This window comes from Varanus komodoensis, unplaced genomic scaffold (genome assembly GCF_004798865.1).
Source record: "Varanus komodoensis strain SLA01 unplaced genomic scaffold, ASM479886v1 scaffold22, whole genome shotgun sequence".
Taxonomy (NCBI): domain Eukaryota; kingdom Metazoa; phylum Chordata; class Lepidosauria; order Squamata; family Varanidae; genus Varanus; species Varanus komodoensis.
The window spans coordinates 15,402,999-15,421,400 of NW_025335606.1; the positions used below are offsets into that span (position 1 = coordinate 15,402,999).

Consider the following 18,402-nt stretch of genomic DNA (forward strand, 5'->3'; position numbering starts at 1 on the left):
CCATGGTGAAGGAAAGGTTGAGATTCACTGGACTAGAGCCATGCCTGTTACTATGTGAATCACAAGAAACTATGGATGGTTCTAAAAGAAATGGATGTACCTCAGCACTAGTCCTTGTGCATAACCTGTATCATGAACAAGAAGCTACTGTTAGTACAGAATTTAGTGAAACAAAATGATTTCCCATAGGCAAAGACATCAGACAAGAATGTATTTAATTTCCCTGTCTGTTCAGTCTGCACACAGAACATATATGGAAAGCTGGATTAGAATCAGATGGAGTGAAAATTAGTGAAAGACCTATCAATAATTTAAGATATGCAGAGGATACCATACTACTGGAAGAAAGCAGCAATGACTTGAAACAACTCCTGATGAAAGTGAAAAGCAAAAGTAGAACTGTTGCTGCATATTAAGAAAACAAAATTCATGACTAAAAGTTGCATAACTTTACTGTTAACAATAAAAAATTTGAAATTGTGAAAGATTTTAAATTAGTTCAAGTCTGTTTTCTGAACAGGGACCATGTCACACAGGTAATTTTTTCTTTCAAGGAGTCCAATCAAAATTTCCCTGTGGTGTACATGGGAAGGTTTAGGATTGTTGTCACTTAATGTCATTCTTATGTCTGTGCATCATACATATGGCCACCTGCACAGGGCCTATTGTTGGGAAGATTTTCCCAGCTAAACTCACTTTGAGCTAAACTCACAATTCAAGGCAATATTATTAAATGAAAACAGCTACTTGACATTCATTTCTTTATCTCACAAATTTATTTGAAAAATCACTGTGTGCTTCAAGTTATTCAGCCTGAGATGCACAGAAACTATGTAAAAGTAGCTAGTGTGTCGTATTGGAGATCCAGAAGATCTGGGTTCTGGTCCCACTCAGCCATAAAGTTCACTGGGTTCCTTTGGGCCAGACCCTCACCTCAGTCTACCTCAGGGATTATTCTGAGGATAAAATGGAGGTATGTAAATGCCCTTTAGTTCCTCAAAAGAGGAAAGAAGGTAGAATATAAATACAGTGTGGTACGGGATGGGGGTGATAATAATGAGTTAGGAAATCATGAAGAGGGAGAAATACAATGGAGACTGATAACTTTGTGTTTTGTTCTCGTTAGGTCCACCAATTTAGTAATAAATCTACAGAGATGGCTTTAAGAGTGGCATCACTTGACTATCTTGGAACTGTGGCAGCACGACTAAGGAAGGATGCAGTCACTAGCAAAATGGATCAAGGATCTATAGCCCGGATTTTAAAACAGGTTTGAATGAAACTTTTGTTGATTACTAAGTTTGGGTGCTTTTGATTTGATAAAATACTTGGAACAAACCCATGCAACACCGTAATCATACAATGGCAACAGAAAATTTTACATTTGTTCTCAAAAACAGTCTTTACTTCCTCTCTGCTTCTTGATGGGGATTTTTAACTTCTGGCTTAAGAATGAAGCACTGTTGAGATCTACCAGTGTAGTAACATTGAAGAGTATCTGCAAAATTGTTTCTTCTGTGGCTGGTTCATACATGTGTGTCTTTTGTGAGATTTCCACTAGGAGTATTGTGCCACTACACATGAAGCCAAGCCATAGTACTTTTAAAAACACCTTCTGTCTTGCTGCAAATTAAAATGTTCATAGCTTAAACAAATTAAATCTTCTGCTGTTTCTGTATTTAAAAAATTATATCACAGTATTAGGCCTGATGAAAGCAAAAACTGCAGAGCTTTTTTAGAGCCTGAGACTCAGAGTTCAAGTACAGTGAGGCTGTTAAATATACAGGTATACATTTTATATCAGATTCCCACTAAGCAACACATACTGATATTCTAGTACATATTTGACTAGCTACATTATATTTTAGGCTTACAACAGTCAAGTAATCAATCCTTCCTTTCACAGAATCACTCCTAGTGTATTAATTAAAAAGGGCTGACTCCCCAAGAAACCCATACATGGAATTCCTAGGTTTTAGACTACATGTTCTGTATCACAAGAATTTGTTGCCTCCCTTTTACAACTTGTAAACATACTGCTGTATTGTTGTTTTCTAGGACTTGTTTAGAACACAAGCCTATGCATATCTGTTCTGGTGTTGGCAAATATGTGAATTGTCTTAAAGTGTATTGCTGTATGTTACAGGTCCCAGGAGGGGAAGATGAAATCCAACAGCTGCAAAAAGCATTGCTAGATTATTTGGAAGAAAATACAGAAACAGATGCATCTTTATTGGTATGTCAGTTAGAATAAAAGCCTGTTTAAGAGAATATTTCATCAAAAAGAGTCAGTAAATAATATAATTTTGGAATATTGTACACCAGTGGCTTTGTTAATCTAATTACATTCTTTCTAGCCAAAAGAAACTCTCAATGTGCACCTCACTGAACTGTACATGTTCAAAAGAAATTGTGAGAGATTTGGCACCAATAACTCATTCACTATGTCCCCTCATTGCCTAGGAAGGCAGGGATTATGTGACCAAGAGTTTTGCATTGGTTATGGTTTGATTGGTTCCTCCTTTCCAGTTCTATCTCTGCCTTCCTCGAAGTCTAAGTTTATTGATCTAATTTTTCTTTATCCTCCTTGCATCCGTATGCTTTCTGACTGTGTCATGCACACATGTGCACGCACACACCACTAGTGGATCTTTACTGTTTTGTTTTTCAAATTTCCACCCTTAATTCCTTTTTCTGAATTATTTTTTACCTTTCTTCCTCAGCTCTTCATTTAAAGTATAAAGCCCTGGGGAAAGGGATATTCAGTGACAGCTTTTTTTTTTAAGTTTTCTGGGAACACATTGAAACAGAGGGAAGAAAAGACAAGACTATGATTGTAACACATTTGACAGTAATCACAAAAATGATGAAGACTGCAGTCCCTATCTTACCTGAACTAAATGGAACTTTTGTGTAGGGATGTAGTAAAAGTATATTGTAATCTTTCAAATGTGCAAAAGAAACTGCTGAGAAGGCATTCAAGTCAGAAATTTCATCACCTCCCTTCTAATGAATCCTGATTGTTTAATGAGCAAAAGTAGGAGTTGCAACTCAATGTGTCATCATAGTTTTGCAGTTTCAGTATATTATGCTGCATTGGTATGAGTGTAAGCATAAAGTATTAGACAATTCTATATGTTGTTCAAATACCTTTTAAAATTAAGAATACAGAATGCTGTGATGGGAACTGATATCAGGTCGGACAATTAGACCACCTGGCTAAGTATTGCTGAAATGGGTCTTCCTCAATCTGAGTCCCCCCATATTGTAGTACAGCTGTCATCCTTCTGATGATTGGCAGTCCAGAATATTAGGGAGAACCACTTTAAGAAAATTTGGTCTATCCTAACTAGCAATGGCTTTATGGGGTTTCAGATGGGAGCAGCAGTAACCGAAGATACTATTGACTGAACCTGGGGCCTTTTGCATGCAAAGTGCATGCTCTGCCACTGAACTAGTGCACTTTTGTGCAATAGTGAAAATATACCAGAATTCTTGCTTCTGCATACTACCATGTGAATAGACATACTTTGTAGTGGGCAAAGGTACCTTTGGAAGGGAGAGTGAAGGTTCTGCTGATACTGTGTTGTTAAAATTCAAGAAACAGTGAAGGAATTATGAATAATTTTGTCTAAATCTGGAGTCTAATTCTGTTTGTCACTTTCAAACCTACATATGCAGTCCAGAAATTAAAAGTAGATTTGGAAATAAGTTTGTGTATAAACAGCTTTGGAAAAATTCAGTGCAATTTGTATTATAATGTAAAATGCATGTTACTTGATATCTGACAATCCCTTCGATCATGTAACGCAAATACAAATTCAGTGACAGGAACTAAATCTAAATTATTCTAAAACACTAATGTCAATATGTATTTATTAAGGTAAAATATTGTACCCTTTTCATTGCCATAGCAATATTCAAAGTGGCTTACAGCAATTGAAATCAGACAGAAGTCCATCCACCAAACAGTAAATGATATTGAAAAATTGTGAGACTTTTTTCATGATCAGTCTCTGACATTTTCTTTTCTGTTTTGATTTATTTTCTACTTACTCTCCTACTATACTAGTTTTCTCGGAAATTTTATATAGCTCAGTGGTTTCGGGATACTACTATGGAGACTGAGAAAGCAATGAAATCTCAGAAGGATGAAGATTCATCTGAAGGAACACACCATGCAAAAGAAGTTGAGACAACGGGACAAATCATGCACAGAGCAGAGAGTCGTAAAAAATTTCTTCGCAAGATCATTAAAACAGCACCCTCTCAGTTCAGTACATTAAAGTGAGTCCTCCAGACTGTTTTATGTATTTTTCAGTTTTTTCTATTTGGCTTTCATGTATAGGCATATTTTGTTGATAGATAAATCCTAAAGCAATATTCTGCAATTTTCTTACAGGATGAACTCTGATACTGTGGACTATGAAGATGCTTGCTTGATTGTTCGCTACTTGGCCTCTATGAGGCCGTTTGCCCAGAGCTTCGATATTTATTTGACACAGGTAAACTGTGCCAGAAGTCTTAGCGAAAGACAGTTGGTTTCCTGGTTCCAAACGCTTATGCGGTAGTGTGCAATATCTGTTCATTGTTGACTGCAGGTATTTAATAGGTCATGATAACCCCACATGCTTCCATAATTCTGTATCAACTACATAATCATTTTTCTTTATCCTGCATGCATTTCATATCTCCTCGATCATATGTCCTTGTACATATTTATATACCAGTTCACTGAAGTGGACCAGTGTCTTAAAGGGATAATGCTAGAAAACTTTCCATGAATATAACAAACTGTATCTTCAGAGGGTATAGTAGACTAGCTTAATAACTCTAAATAATAATTTTAGAATTCAGTAGCTTGCTTTACAATGCATGGTACTTTTATGATTACCTTTATTTCATAGGAATAAGAGCATGTTGAAATGAGTCACCATGTTTAGATTCTAGAAATATCTAGATTGTCCTACTTTGTTCAGTTGTTTAGCCTTCACAATGGCTCTTGAAAAAGTACCCATGCTTAGATGCCTGATCAAAGAGAAGCATCGTCATCTTTCATTAAGTCACTCTGGCCATATTATGATCAGGTCTATTGTTGAATAACCTTCATATATTTTAGGGACCAGGGTCTCCACAAGTTCACTTATTGAAGCAAGTGCCTCTGGTCCAGTCTGACCCACACTGGCCCATGTAATATCATCCTCAGGCTCAATCTTTATGCCCCTAAGCTGGGCAACTATGGAAAGGAAATACTGCTATGACTTGTGCAGAATTCAGCAGTCTCACAGTTCCATGTCCTCTAGAGCTACCTTCCCTGTGATGCTTTTTGGACAGGAACCAGTGGGAGTTCCTGTGTACAGGTAAACTCAGTGAGACACCATGCAGCAGTCCCAACCAGGCAAAAGCTGGACTTTGGTACAGGGGAAAGTACATTGGTTCTTCCAAGTCCAAAGTTCAGCAAGAAATAAGTAACCCCTACCCCGCTGTCTTGTCTCTGTGTTTGTGTGTGCATGTGCACACACCAAATAATGTGAGGCAAATGTGTCGTCTGTTGCAATGGAGATGTGCCACAATTTGTAGACCTAAGTCTGTAGGTATTTCAGAAGGTGAGAATGAATGGTGGTGCAACCAAAGTGTTCTTTTTGTGAATTTTTCCCAATTTCTAGTGGCTGAGCTATCATTTTACTTTAGTTCTGGCATGTTTTACCCACTTCATTAAACATTGTCTGCTATTTTCAAAAAACAAATAAAATGTCATTTTTTGTTTTCTTATTAGATTCTGCGTGTTCTTGGTGAAAATGCAATTGCTGTTCGAACAAAAGCCATGAAGTGTTTGTCTGAGGTTGTTGCTGTAGACCCCAGCATTCTAGCCAGGGTAAGAAAGGAAACAAATTCTAACCATGTGTACATTATTCCATTCTCACAAACAGTGAAGTAGGTTTTTTTACCTTGCATTTGTATTTTGTCTATTGCTTATAGCTGGATATGCAACGAGGTGTCCATGGACGGTTGATGGATAATTCCACTAGTGTGCGAGAAGCGGCTGTGGAGTTACTTGGTCGGTTTGTACTTTGTCGACCACAGCTTGCTGAACAGTATTATGACATGCTGATTGAGCGTATACTGGTATGGTTAATTTTAAACTTTAATATGATATAAATACTACATTTTGCATAGTTTTTAATGATGGAAAATAGGTTTTGGCAAACATGAAACATCAGTACTGAACATTAGGAGAATCTTTCATCTGTAGGAGGATTTCTTTTATTTTAGGAATATCACATAACTGAATAATTTCCACTTATGAATAAGTGTATGATGCCATACAGTTATGATTTGCAATCATGCTATTTGTACTGCTGCTTTCTAATACAGCTTTTTATAGCTATGTTATTTTTTAAGTTGGTTAACACAGTAATTAAAAAATTAAAATTACAAATTAACTTTTCCTTTAATCCCTCAGGATACTGGTATCAGTGTCAGAAAAAGAGTCATAAAGATTCTTAGAGACATCTGTATTGAACAACCAACATTTCCCAAAATTACAGAAATGTGTGTGAAAATGATTCGCAGGGTCAATGATGAAGAAGGAATTAAGGTACTATATACAAATGTTTTAATATGTTTGCTAGTTTTCTCAAGGACTTCTTCTCAATTATTATACATCCATATAGAGCTTTTGACTGTTGTCTCCCTAGTGCAGAGATGGGCAACTGTAGGAGGCCTGAGAAACATTTTCATCCCATCCTCATTATAAGGCCTTCTGCAGTCCCAACAAAGCAATAGTTTGCTGCTCAAATTTGATGGCAAACTGTTTCAGGTAAGAGATCAGATTTAGTTTGCAAAGAAGGTAATTTGACCATTTGAAACTGTATAGCACTAAACTCTCATCTTCCCCTTTTCTTCACTGCTGTTAAATTTGGCAGTCCCTAATTGGCTAAACTGGGGTGAGGAACTACTTTCATTTTGCAGGCTGTGTGTTGTTACTGCTGCCCTAGTTGATTTCCCTTTTAAAAATCTAGATACAGTGGTACCTTGGCTCACGAACTTAATCTGTTCCAGGATTCTGGTCGTGATTCAAATTGCTCATGAGCCAAGTCAAATTTCCCTACAAGGTTCAATGTAAATAAGGTTAACTCATTCTGTAACTTTTTTAATCACAAAAATTTGAAGCAGGCACGCTGGGAGGTGGGGAGATGGGCACAATCATGGGCACGCTCGGGAGGCGGGCACACTAGGGGGGAAGGCGGGCATGATCGTGGGTGTGCTTGTGGGGGAGGTGGGTGGATTGTGGGTGTGCTGGGGGGAGGCGGGTGCGATCACAGGCACACTGGCGGGGGGGAGTGGATGTGATCGCGGGCATGCTCGGGGTGGGGAGACGGGCGGGATCGCAATCATCGCCCAATGCGGAGTTCACAACCAGAGGCAAAATTTTTCAGAAATTTCTGTTTGTGACCCGATTTGGTCATGAACTGAGGCGTTTGTGAGCCAAGCTATCACTGCATTCTGGTAACTTAAAGACTTTTACAAACTAATTTACTTAATGAGTAAAAATCCCTTTCTTTCCAGAAACTGGTAAATGAGACATTCCAGAAGCTGTGGTTTACTCCAACTCCGCATAATGACAAAGAAGCAATGACCAGGAAAATCCTGAACATTACTGATGTGGTATGAATTAGAATACAGTTGTTTCCCTTGACAATTGATTTCAATTAAAATATGCTGTGTTTACATGCACATTATTAGGTTTGACTGTACTAGTGATCCAATTACATAGGTCTCATCCACCTGGTTCTTTAGTATTTATTTTTAATCCTGTTGTTGTTAGTCATGAAGTCGTGTCCGACCCATCGCGACCCCATGGACAACATTCCTCCAGGCCTTCCTGTCCTCCACCATCCCCCAGAGTCCACTTAAGCTCACACCAACTGCCTCAGTGACTCCATCCAGCCACCTCATCCTCTGCCGTCCCCTTCTCCTTTTGCTGTCAATTGTTCCCAGCATTAGGCTCTTCTCCAGGGAGTCCTTCCTTTTCATTAGGTGGCCAAAGTATTTGAGTTTCGTCTTCACTATCTGGCCTTCCAAGGAGAAGTCAGGGTTGATCTCCTCTAGGACTGACCGGAATGATCCCCTTGCGGTCCAAGGGACTCGCAGGAGTCTCCTCCAGCACCACAATTCAAAGGCCTCAGTTCTTCAGCGCTCAGCCTTCCTTATGGTCCAGCTTTCACAGCCATACATTGCAACAGGGAAAACCATAGCCTTGACTATATGCAATTTTTTTTTTTGCAGTACTTTTTTATTAAATTTTAAAAGAGTACTAAAAACATCAGTCGTCACAAACATTGGAACTACTGAGTCAGCCCCTTACTACATATCTTTTAACATTCTGTAATCATATTCAGATCCATTTATGGAATCTTAAAAAACATTTTTAGATCTAAACCAAGTCCCGTTTTTCCAGCCAATAAAAAAAAGGTTCCAAATTTGATAGAAGTCACTACCTTTCTTCTCCTTCTGCGGTAAGACTATAGTCCTTCTTACCGCAGACTATATGCACTTTTGTTGGCAGGGTGATGTCTCTGCTTTTTAGCATGCTGTCTAGATTTGCCATAGCTTTCCTCCCCAGGAGCAAGCGTCTTTTAATTTCTTGGCTGCAGTCCCCATCTGCGGTGATCTTGAAGCCCAGTAAAATAAAATCTGTCACTACCTCCTTTTCTTCCCCATCTATTTGCCAGGAAGTGAGTGGACTGGATGCCATGATCTTGGTTTTCTTAATTTCAAGCCAACCTTTGTGCTCTCCTCCTTCACCCGCATCAAGAAGCTCCTTAGTTCCTCTTCACTTTCTGCAATTAGGGTGGTATCATCTGCATATCTGAGGTTGTTGATATTTCTCCCAGCAATCTTAATTCCAACTGGTGATTCATCTAGCCCCGCCTTTCTCATGATGTGCTCTGCATACAAGTTAAATAGACTGGGAGACAGTATACAGCCTTGCCGAACTCCTTTTTCAATTTTGAACCAATCAGTGGTTCCTTGTCCAGTTCTCTCTGTTGCTTCTTGACCCGGATATAGGTTTCTCAAGAGACAAATAAGATGGTCTGGTACTCCCATCTCTTTAAGAACTTGCCACAATTTGTTGTGATCCACACAATCAAAGGCTTTAGCATAGTCAATGAAGCAGAAGTAGATGTTTTTCTGGAACTCCCGAGCTTTCTTCATGATCCAGCATATGTTGGCAATTTGATCTCTAGTTCCTCTGCCTCTTCGAAATCCTGCCTGTACTTCTGGTAGTTCTCGGTCCACATACTGCTGGAGCCTAGCTTGTAGGATTTTGAGCATCACTTTGCTAGCATGTGAAATGAGTGCAATGGTGCTGTAGTTTGAACATGCTTTGGCATTGCCCCTTTGGGATCGGAATGTAAACTGACCTTTTCCAATCCTGTGGCTACTGTTGAGTTTTCCAAATTTGCTGGCATATTGAGTGTAGCACTTTTACTGCATCATCTTTTAGGATTTTTAATCCTTTAGAGACCAAAAAATCGTATACTGTAGCATTCAAGGAAGGGAGAATGTAATGCTCAAGCAAATATAGAGTTGCTCTCTCCTTTTATTAAACAAAGAAAAAAAGTGTAGCTATTCATCCATCCATCCATATTGAAGTTCCTTGTAACAGTCTGAAAAATGTTTTACTAAAACAGACATGTTGAATTCAGATTGTTTAATTAAACATTAAATGAGCACTACACTTTCCAGGGCCCAAAAAGGGAGAAGTCTCCATTCGAAAGATATTATAATGTAAAAAATGAGATAGGAAAAAGCTAAGTTAGAAAGAGTAAAGCAAGAGCAATTTAAAGTAATAGTCATAATGCTAGAAAACACTGATATTCTGTGCATTAAACTGTTTAATATTTAACATTAAATCAATTTAGTGTTAAAAGTTATTCACAAATACATTTTTATTCTTATATTGTCAGGTTGCAGCTTGCAGAGATACAGGGTATGATTGGTTTGAACAGCTTCTTCAGAATGTGAGTAATGTTTCAGACATTTCATATGTAATTGTTTATTTTTAGTAGAACTGATGCAGATTTTAGGTGACTCTTAGCAAATAGAAAAGGGAAGCTTGGGGAAATCAGATTCTTGGGGTATCCTCATAATTCAGAACTTCTTTTGATAGTGATGAGAGCTATAGTTTTACAAACTTGTTCTGAACCTTTTAGTAATCTTGCCTAATCGATCACCATGTCATTCTATTAAAATAAGTAGAATGTTTTCTGTAGCAAATGACAATAGGTTTACTACCACTGAAAGCTCATTTTTCAGAACATTTCCAAAATATCCCATCCTGAACTCTCAGTACACACAGATGATAAGCAGTTGACTGATTCCCTCCCTCCCTCACTCCCTCCCTCCCTCCCTCCCTCCCTCTTTCTTTCTTTCTTTCTTTCTTTCTTTCTTTCTTTCTTTCTTTCTTTCGGAATAGTATAATCATCATGGTATTTACTTCTTGTTAGGGGTCAGTCCAAACCACTTAAAGAGTAGAAGTATTAAAATAGTTTTCATTTTTAAATGATCTAGATGTTATCTCAAAGTTACATTTGTAAGAGCCTTCCTTTAAAATAGATTTCACATTATATGTGGTCTAGTACTATTTGAGGATACTGTTCTTAAATTATTTCCATTTGCCTTAGCACTAACTTAGTTGCATTAGCAGAAATGATTACTAAATGGCAAATGATATTCCTTTGCTGATTCCTTGGTGCAACAGGAAAATTTCTAGAGTATTTATTTAATTAATTTCCGTATCATCCAATTAGCTAAAACAACTCTCTGGGTAAATGACAAATATAATATTCACAAACAAAACAATTACAAAATCAGACAGAAATAATGCACAAGAATAAAATGGCAGCATTAAGTGCATAAATAAATCTAAAACAGCTACACGCAAATTGGTTTGTGGTTACACCATTAATACAACATAGTAAAATGTAATATACAGGGTTGTTGTTGTGGGGATAAGATGGAGGAGAATGATGTAAGCTGCCTTGAGCCCTTTGTAGGAAAAAGGCAGGATATAAATTGGGAAATTGGGAAATAAATATTAAAATAGCTCACTATTGGATAAATTAAAAAGGTTTTGCCTGGCCTCAGAAAGTATAAAGGGTAGGCCCCAGGCATATCTCCTTGGGTAGCTGATTCCAATATCAGGGTGCCACTGCCAAAAGCCTGTTCACTAGTAACCACCTTATTTATTTCTTTTGAAGGTGGCACTCTGAGAAGGAGCTCAGACAAAGATCTCAGGGTTCGAGTAGGCATATATGAGAAGATGCATTCCTTTAGATAACCTGACCCTGAGCCATTTATGGTTTAAATACTAATCTAAGCACTTGGAATTGGGCCCAGATATCAATTGGTAATCAATAGAGTTGGATGAGGACAGGGTTAATATGTTTGTATTGGCCAGTTCCCATCAGTAGCCTTGCTGCCCTATTTTGAACTAAACTGAAGTTTCTGGACCCTCAAAGGCAGCCCCACACAGAGTACATTACAATAGCCCAAACAAGAGGTTACCAGAGCATGGATCACTGTCGCGAGGCTTTGCCTGTGCAGATCGAGGTGCAGTTGGTAAATCAGCCTAAGCTGACAGAAGGTGCTCCAGGCCATGGAGTCAGCCTTGGGATCCAGCAGCACCTCTAAAATGCAAACCCTGTACTTTAGAGGGAGTGCAACTCTATCCTGGACAGGTTTAATGTCACCTAACTTGACAGACACCACCCCTACAACCAACAGCACCTCCATCTTACCTGGATTAACTGTCAGTTTCTTGACCCTCATCCAATCCATTACCAAGCCCGGGCACTGATTCAGAATTTCAGTCACTGCCTCACCTGGGTTGGATGAAAAAGAGAGGTATTATTTATTTTATTTTTTATTTATTTAGGAGATTTATATGCCGCCCCATTCGCCGAAGCCTCGGGGTGGCTCACAACCCTAACCCTAGAGTAGAGCTGAGTGTTACCAGCATATTGATGACATCTCTGCACACACCTTTGGATAACCTCCCTCAGTTTCATGTAGAAGTTAAATAGCCAGGAGGATAAAATAGAGCCCTGTGGGTCTCCATGGCATAACTGCCATGGTGCAGAGAGGTCATCCCTTCTGAAATTAGCTGATCAGCAAAGCAGTGTCTCTAACTCTCAGCCCAGCCAGCCTATCCAGAAGGATACCATGGCTGATGGTATTGGAAGCTACTGAGAGGTGCAAGAGAAACAACAGGGTTGCACTTTAGCAAACCTACTTAGGATAGGAATTAAAGCTAACTTAAACCTAGTGCACTAAGAAATTGTTTGAAGATAGCTTGTGATCAATGCAGATTTAGGTATTCTCCCAGTAGATTTGATACAGTATTTCTGTTTGAAATGAAGAGTGCCATTATAGGAATCCAATATGAAGTTTTTAAGGAACCTTCTGCAACCTGCTACCTTCCAGTTGCTTTGGACGTCCCAATAATCCCCAGTCAACTATGCTTTAACTTTCAGGAATGCTTATTTTATCGTCCAAAGTATGAGGAGGACACCAGGTTAGGAAAGCTAGATTGAAATGATGTTCTCTCCATTTAATAAGAATTTAGACTCAGCTTGTATAACTGTTAAAGAAGTGGTTCATGTGATAAATGTGGGTAAATTGTTGACCTGTTACAATTACTAAGATAGCAAATACTTTATTTCCATAGTTCATTATGAAGATGGTTTGTATATTCTCACACACAGCTATCAATATCAACCTTGCCTATTTTGCAGTTGCTAAAATCTGAAGAGGATGCTTCATATAAGCCAGTGAAGAAAGCCTGTACTCAGCTTGTGGATAATTTGGTTGAGCATATTCTAAAATATGAAGAATCTCTGGCAGGTAAAACAGCTATTTCCATTCAGTCATATTGAGAGTAGGAGTTTTTGCTGGTATCAAAACTCCAAATGAATCCAGGTCATTTAGTAGACATGATTGCAGAAGTGTTCATATATATATTCCTATGATGAAATAAGGGAACTTCTTACACAGAGGAGAAAGCATCTGAAAAATGATCCAGCTTTATCATCACCGCATTTGTATGCCACCCCATAGCCTGAAGGCTCTCTGGGCAACTCACAAAAACAGAAATCAGCATAAAACCATACCAAAATTTATTTATTTATTTATTTAAAACATTTCTATGCCACCCCATCGCAACAAAGCCTCGGGGCGGCTCAGAACACATAAATACTAAAATTATACAATAAATAATACAATAAATAACACCCCCCAGTGCATTCTCGGCTTAAAAAAAATAACCCTAGTTAATAAATAATTAACAGTTAAAATAAGTTTTAAATAAAAAGGTCTTAGCCTGGCGCCGAAAAACAAATAACGACGGCGCCAGGCGGACCTCTCTGGGAAGCGCATTCCATAAATGGGGTGCCACCGCAGAGAAAGCCCTCCTCCGGGTACTCACCCTCCTAATCTCATTCACAGAGAGTTCCCGGAGGAGGACATCTGCTGCTGACCTCAAGGGGTGGGAGGGCATATATGGGTGTAAGCGTTCCTTTAGATAACCAGGTCCCAAGCCGTTTAGGGCTTTATAGGTCATCACCAACACCTTGAATTGGGCCTGGACTTCAATCGGGAGCCAGTGGAGCTGACGGAGAACTGGGGTTATATGAGAACAACGCCCAGTCCCCGTCAGCAACCTGGCAGCTCTATTCTGCACCAACTGAAGTATCCGGACTGTCTTCAAGGGTAGCCCCACGTAGAGCATGTTACAGAAATCTAATTGGGAAGTTACCAGCGCATGTGTCACTGTTGCCAGGCAGTCATGCTCTAGGAAGGGACGCAGCTAATGTATCAGCCGAAGCTGAAGGAAAGTGCTCCTCACCACCGCCGTCACCTGAGCTTCCAAAGACAGCTCAGGGACGAGGAGCACTCCTAAGCTGCGAACCCTGTCCCTCAGAGGGAGTGCAACCCCATTTAGGACAAGGCCCAAGTCCCCCATCCTGAGGTCTGATCCGCCCACCAACAGGACCTCCGTCTTTTCTGGATTGAACTTCAGTTTATTGGCCCTCATCCACCCAATTTAAAACTTAATTCCAATGCATCTTAAAACCCTATTAATATGAAATGGAAACAGGAGAATAAATGCACAATGATAAAAGTGAGTAGCAAAAATAACATAATAAAATCATAAATTATATTAAAAAGAAATGCTCCATAAAAACATCTTCACCTGGCAATGGAAATTAAGCAGTGAGGGTGCCAGTTGTACCTCCTTAGGGAAGAGCATTCCAGAGGTGAGGTGCAATAATGAAAAAAGCCTCTTTCCTTGCCATTTCCCCCCGTAACTTTATTTAGGGGTGGTGGCTCACAAAGGAGGGCATCCATAGAAGATCTTAAGGGTCTGGTAGGGATTTTTGGAGACAGGCATTGCTCCAGATATCCTAGCTCCAAGCCATTTAGTGCTTTGTATGTTAACGTAAGCACTTTGAATTAAGCCTGGGCATCAACAGGGAGCCAGTGCAGCTGATGGAGGACCACCATGATGTGGTCTCTAGGACTGGTTCTGGTTAGCAACTGCGCTGCTCTATTTTGAATTAGCTGGAGTATATGAACCATTTTCTAAGGCAGCCCCATGTAGTGAGCATTACAGTAATCCAGGTAAGAGGTTACCAGCGCATGGATGACTGACCACTCACTCAAGTAGGAACATAGCTGAAAAATCAACCTAAGCTGATAGGTGTTTCTGGCCACTCAGGCCACCAGTGAAACAAGTGACAACTGTGACTCAAGTACCCCCAAGCTTCATATCCTTTCATTTAAGGGGAATGCAATTCTGTCCAGCACAGGATGAAAGTTGCCAGTTGGACAGATAGACTGCTCACCAACAGCACATTCATCTTGCCTGGACTGAACTTCAGCTTATCCAGTCTATTCCTGAGCTAAGGCACCGGTTTAGAACAATAACTGTCTAACCTGGATTTGATGAGAACGAGAGGTAGAGCTGAGTGTCATCAGCATATTGGTGGCACTTCAGCCATGGGACAGAGCAAGAATCCCCCAGCTCCACCAACTTGAGACAGCCAGCCAGGTAGGAGCAGTGACAGTGCCAACCACTCCCAACTCAGCCAACATATCCAGAAGGAAACCACAGTCAATGGTACTGAAACGACTAAACAGTCCAAGAGAATCAACAGGGTCACACCCCCCCGTCTCTGTCTCAGCAAAGGTTATCCCACAGGGTAACTAAGGCAGTTTCTATTCCAAAACCAGGTCTGAAGCCCAGTCAAAAGGGATCCAGATAATCCATTTCCTCCAGGAGTGCTTGGAGCTACTCACTCTAGCACCTTGCCCAGGAAGGGAATGTTGGCTATGGGTCTTTAGTTGTTTAAGTCCTCTGGATCCAGGTGTAGCTTTTTAAGAAGTGCTGTAACCAACACCATCTTTAAAGGGGTGGGCACTACCCCCTCTCTTAAGGAGGCATTCATTATCTCCTGGATCAAGGGACAGATCCTCTCCTTAGATCCTCTCCAATTAGCCAAGATGGGGAATGGTTGAGTGGATAGGTTTGTGGGATGGACTTGACCAAGCACCTTGTCTACATCCTTGGACTGCAGTAGCTGAAACTTATCCAGTAAGATGGGACCAGACCATGCACTGGAACCCTCTGCTGATGGAACTGGAATAAGTGTGGCATCCAACTTGCAATGAAACTGAGCAACTTAATTCCTAAAGTGTTGTGCAGATTCGTCACAGTGGGCCAAAGGGTTAAATGGTGTCTCAACTTAGACCATTGTGTAAAAGGCCTCAAACCACAGAGAAGAGCTCAGCTGGATGACACCTCAAGGATGCAGGGGAGGTGGTGAAGAAGATTCTCTTCGCCACCTTCCCCACCACAGAATGAGCCTGATAATGGGCAATAAGCTGCATTTGGTCAGCTCCTCTACCTGAACTCTAGCCATCTACCCTCTTGCTTCATCACCTGCAGCTCTGGTGTATGCCAAGGAGCCAGGAGGGCTTGGGAAGAGGGTGTCTGGGAATGATCATGTCAACTTCCTGGGCCACAGGGTGACCTGGGCTTCAACAGGAGTGCCAACCATACCAGCCAGAAAATCCCCTAAACCCTTCTGGAAATCTAGATCCATTTTATATGCATTGGGCCAATGACATGTTGAGACTAGCATATGATTGTCATGGCAGCCATGAAGTCCTGGGCCACCCTGGACAAGGCAGCCTCTTAGACTCTTACTGAGTAGTAAATTATGTGCTCAGTAGAGTTGTTTTGTTGTTCCTAAAGTATTATCCTAAACTAAACTAGATAGGTTTTGTATATCTCAAGCATCAAACCATCTGGGTAATGGCTCCAGTTCCTTCCTCTACTTTAGCATCTTATATAAAAAAAATTAATGGTGTAAATAGCTACATACATACATAACCTAAAGTAAGTTCTACTCTATTTAGTGTTGCTTACTTTCAAGTAAATGTACATAAGAATGCATCTTGAATGACCACAGTAAAACTGCACAGTGTATATGTAGGTTGGAATACTGTCCTGGTTCAGCCATACATAAACAGCACAAGAGATCAGAAGCTTTAACTTCTGTTTTCAATTAACTGCAGTATACCATTCTCTCACAAAACTGTGATCAATCTTAACTGTGGTTTCAGGCAAAAATGGGCAAAATGTGGACTGTGTGCAGATCTTAGGGTTCTTAGGGTTCTCAGTCCTGGTTCTTGGACTGAGATCCAGCAAATCCAAGTTATAGCCCCCACTTGGCCACTGGGTGAGTTTGAGCCAGTCACTGACTCCCAGCCTTGCTTACCTCACAGTGTTGTTTGTAGGATAGGATTGAGAAGAGGAGGAGAATTGTGTAAGCTGCCTTGGGTTTGTTGAAGGAAAAAAGGCAGGGTATGAATTTAAATAAGGATATAAAGACTGTAAATATAAAATGTAAATTCCCTGTGCAACATCTATGCAGGAGGAGCTAGTTGTTGAAGGAAAAGCTGCACTACGCTCAGTACCTGAGAATGGGGAGTTTGTGGTATAGGGGAAGTGAAGGAAAATAGTGCAATTTAATTCCTGTGACTCATGGGGGTGGGGTTGGTAAAATAAAAGTTATCCTTCTCTGTTTGAGCTGGAGGGAGTTACTCTTCCCTCAGTATGTTTTAATCTGAGACATTCTGGATTTTTTTCAAGAGAGAGAAGGGAGAATGTGTGTGTTGATGATGAAGGAGGATACCAGCCCTGACCACACCTACTAATGTCTTCAGCTGTGGCCTCCACTGGCATGCAATGGTTACCCATTCCTAGTTTATAAAAACAAACTATGATTGAAAGTTTATTTGTTTTCCAAAACCATACTGAAGACTAACTACAATAGCCAGACCACTGTAAGCAGTTTTTGGTAGTCTGGTTGTGGTACTTCTCTTTGACTTGCCTTGCTAGCAGGATACACATGCCACTTAAAGAATTACAAGTAACAATTGCTATGTATTCAGACATCATAATGAAAATTAAAATATTGTATATGTGTGTATCTTTGTATTTAAGTGCATACATCTATTTCCCTTTATTTTTGTAGATTCTGACAACAAGGGCGTGAATTCAAGTCGCTTGGTAGCTTGCATAACCACTTTGTTCCTATTTAGCAAAATCAGGCCCCAGTTAATGGTCAAACATGCAATGACCATGCAGCCGTATCTTACCACTAAATGCAGCGTAAGTACTCACTACTTTTCTGCTAAATTGTTTCTGTTAATGGTATGATAAACTAATGATTGAAGTAAAAGTTGTTGTACCTGCTATACCTATTGGCTTTTAAGCACCTGATTAAAGTAGCTTATTTCCTGAGGTCTTTTGGGTTGCTCTGATTTATCTTTATTTTTCATTTCTGTAGCTCATACCGAATTTATTACTAACCAGCTTTATTTTGCTCCCCGCCCCCCGCAGAAAAATGTAATGGTTTGTTAGCTGTTTTGGAGAGCTTTTGCTGAAAAGCAGGTTAAACTCGATAACTATTGCATGGAGCATTGTGGTTAGCATACTAGGCTGGAGTGATGTGGATTCTAGTCCCAACTCAGTCATGAAGCTCAATGGGTGGCCTTGGGCTAGCCACAGATTCTTATCCAAGCTTAACTCATATTTGTTGTGAGGATAAAGTGAAGAGGAAGAAAGTGAGGTATAAATGTAATAGTAGTAGTATTAAGAATAATCATTGCAAACTGGAATTTATTAGAGTAGAAGAAATCTATTTTTAGGTCATCAGCCCGTTCTTCTGCCTCCTGAGTAGCATGTCTATTACCTTCTCGTGTTACAGCTCTCTTAAAACAGCTGTTCTCAGCATGTGCCATATGGCCCCCGGGGGCCATGCCACA

General features: G+C 40.0%; 1 protein-coding gene across 4 annotated transcripts in view; it reads left to right on the forward strand.

Annotated features, from left to right (window-relative positions):
* The window catches only part of NIPBL (NIPBL cohesin loading factor), a 193,773-nt gene that overhangs the window by 151,797 nt on the left and 23,574 nt on the right, over window positions 1-18,402 (forward strand). For all 4 annotated transcript variants that reach the window (XM_044431126.1, XM_044431128.1, XM_044431127.1 and 1 more), the window contains 11 exons: window positions 1,127-1,270; window positions 2,147-2,236; window positions 4,073-4,287; window positions 4,403-4,505; window positions 5,777-5,875; window positions 5,980-6,126; window positions 6,464-6,598; window positions 7,570-7,668; window positions 9,975-10,028; window positions 12,804-12,912; window positions 17,610-17,746. In XM_044431126.1, coding sequence (XP_044287061.1) covers window positions 1,127-1,270; window positions 2,147-2,236; window positions 4,073-4,287; window positions 4,403-4,505; window positions 5,777-5,875; window positions 5,980-6,126; window positions 6,464-6,598; window positions 7,570-7,668; window positions 9,975-10,028; window positions 12,804-12,912; window positions 17,610-17,746 — 1,332 coding nt within the window. The remainder of the gene's footprint in view (window positions 1-1,126; window positions 1,271-2,146; window positions 2,237-4,072; window positions 4,288-4,402; window positions 4,506-5,776; window positions 5,876-5,979; window positions 6,127-6,463; window positions 6,599-7,569; window positions 7,669-9,974; window positions 10,029-12,803; window positions 12,913-17,609; window positions 17,747-18,402) is intronic.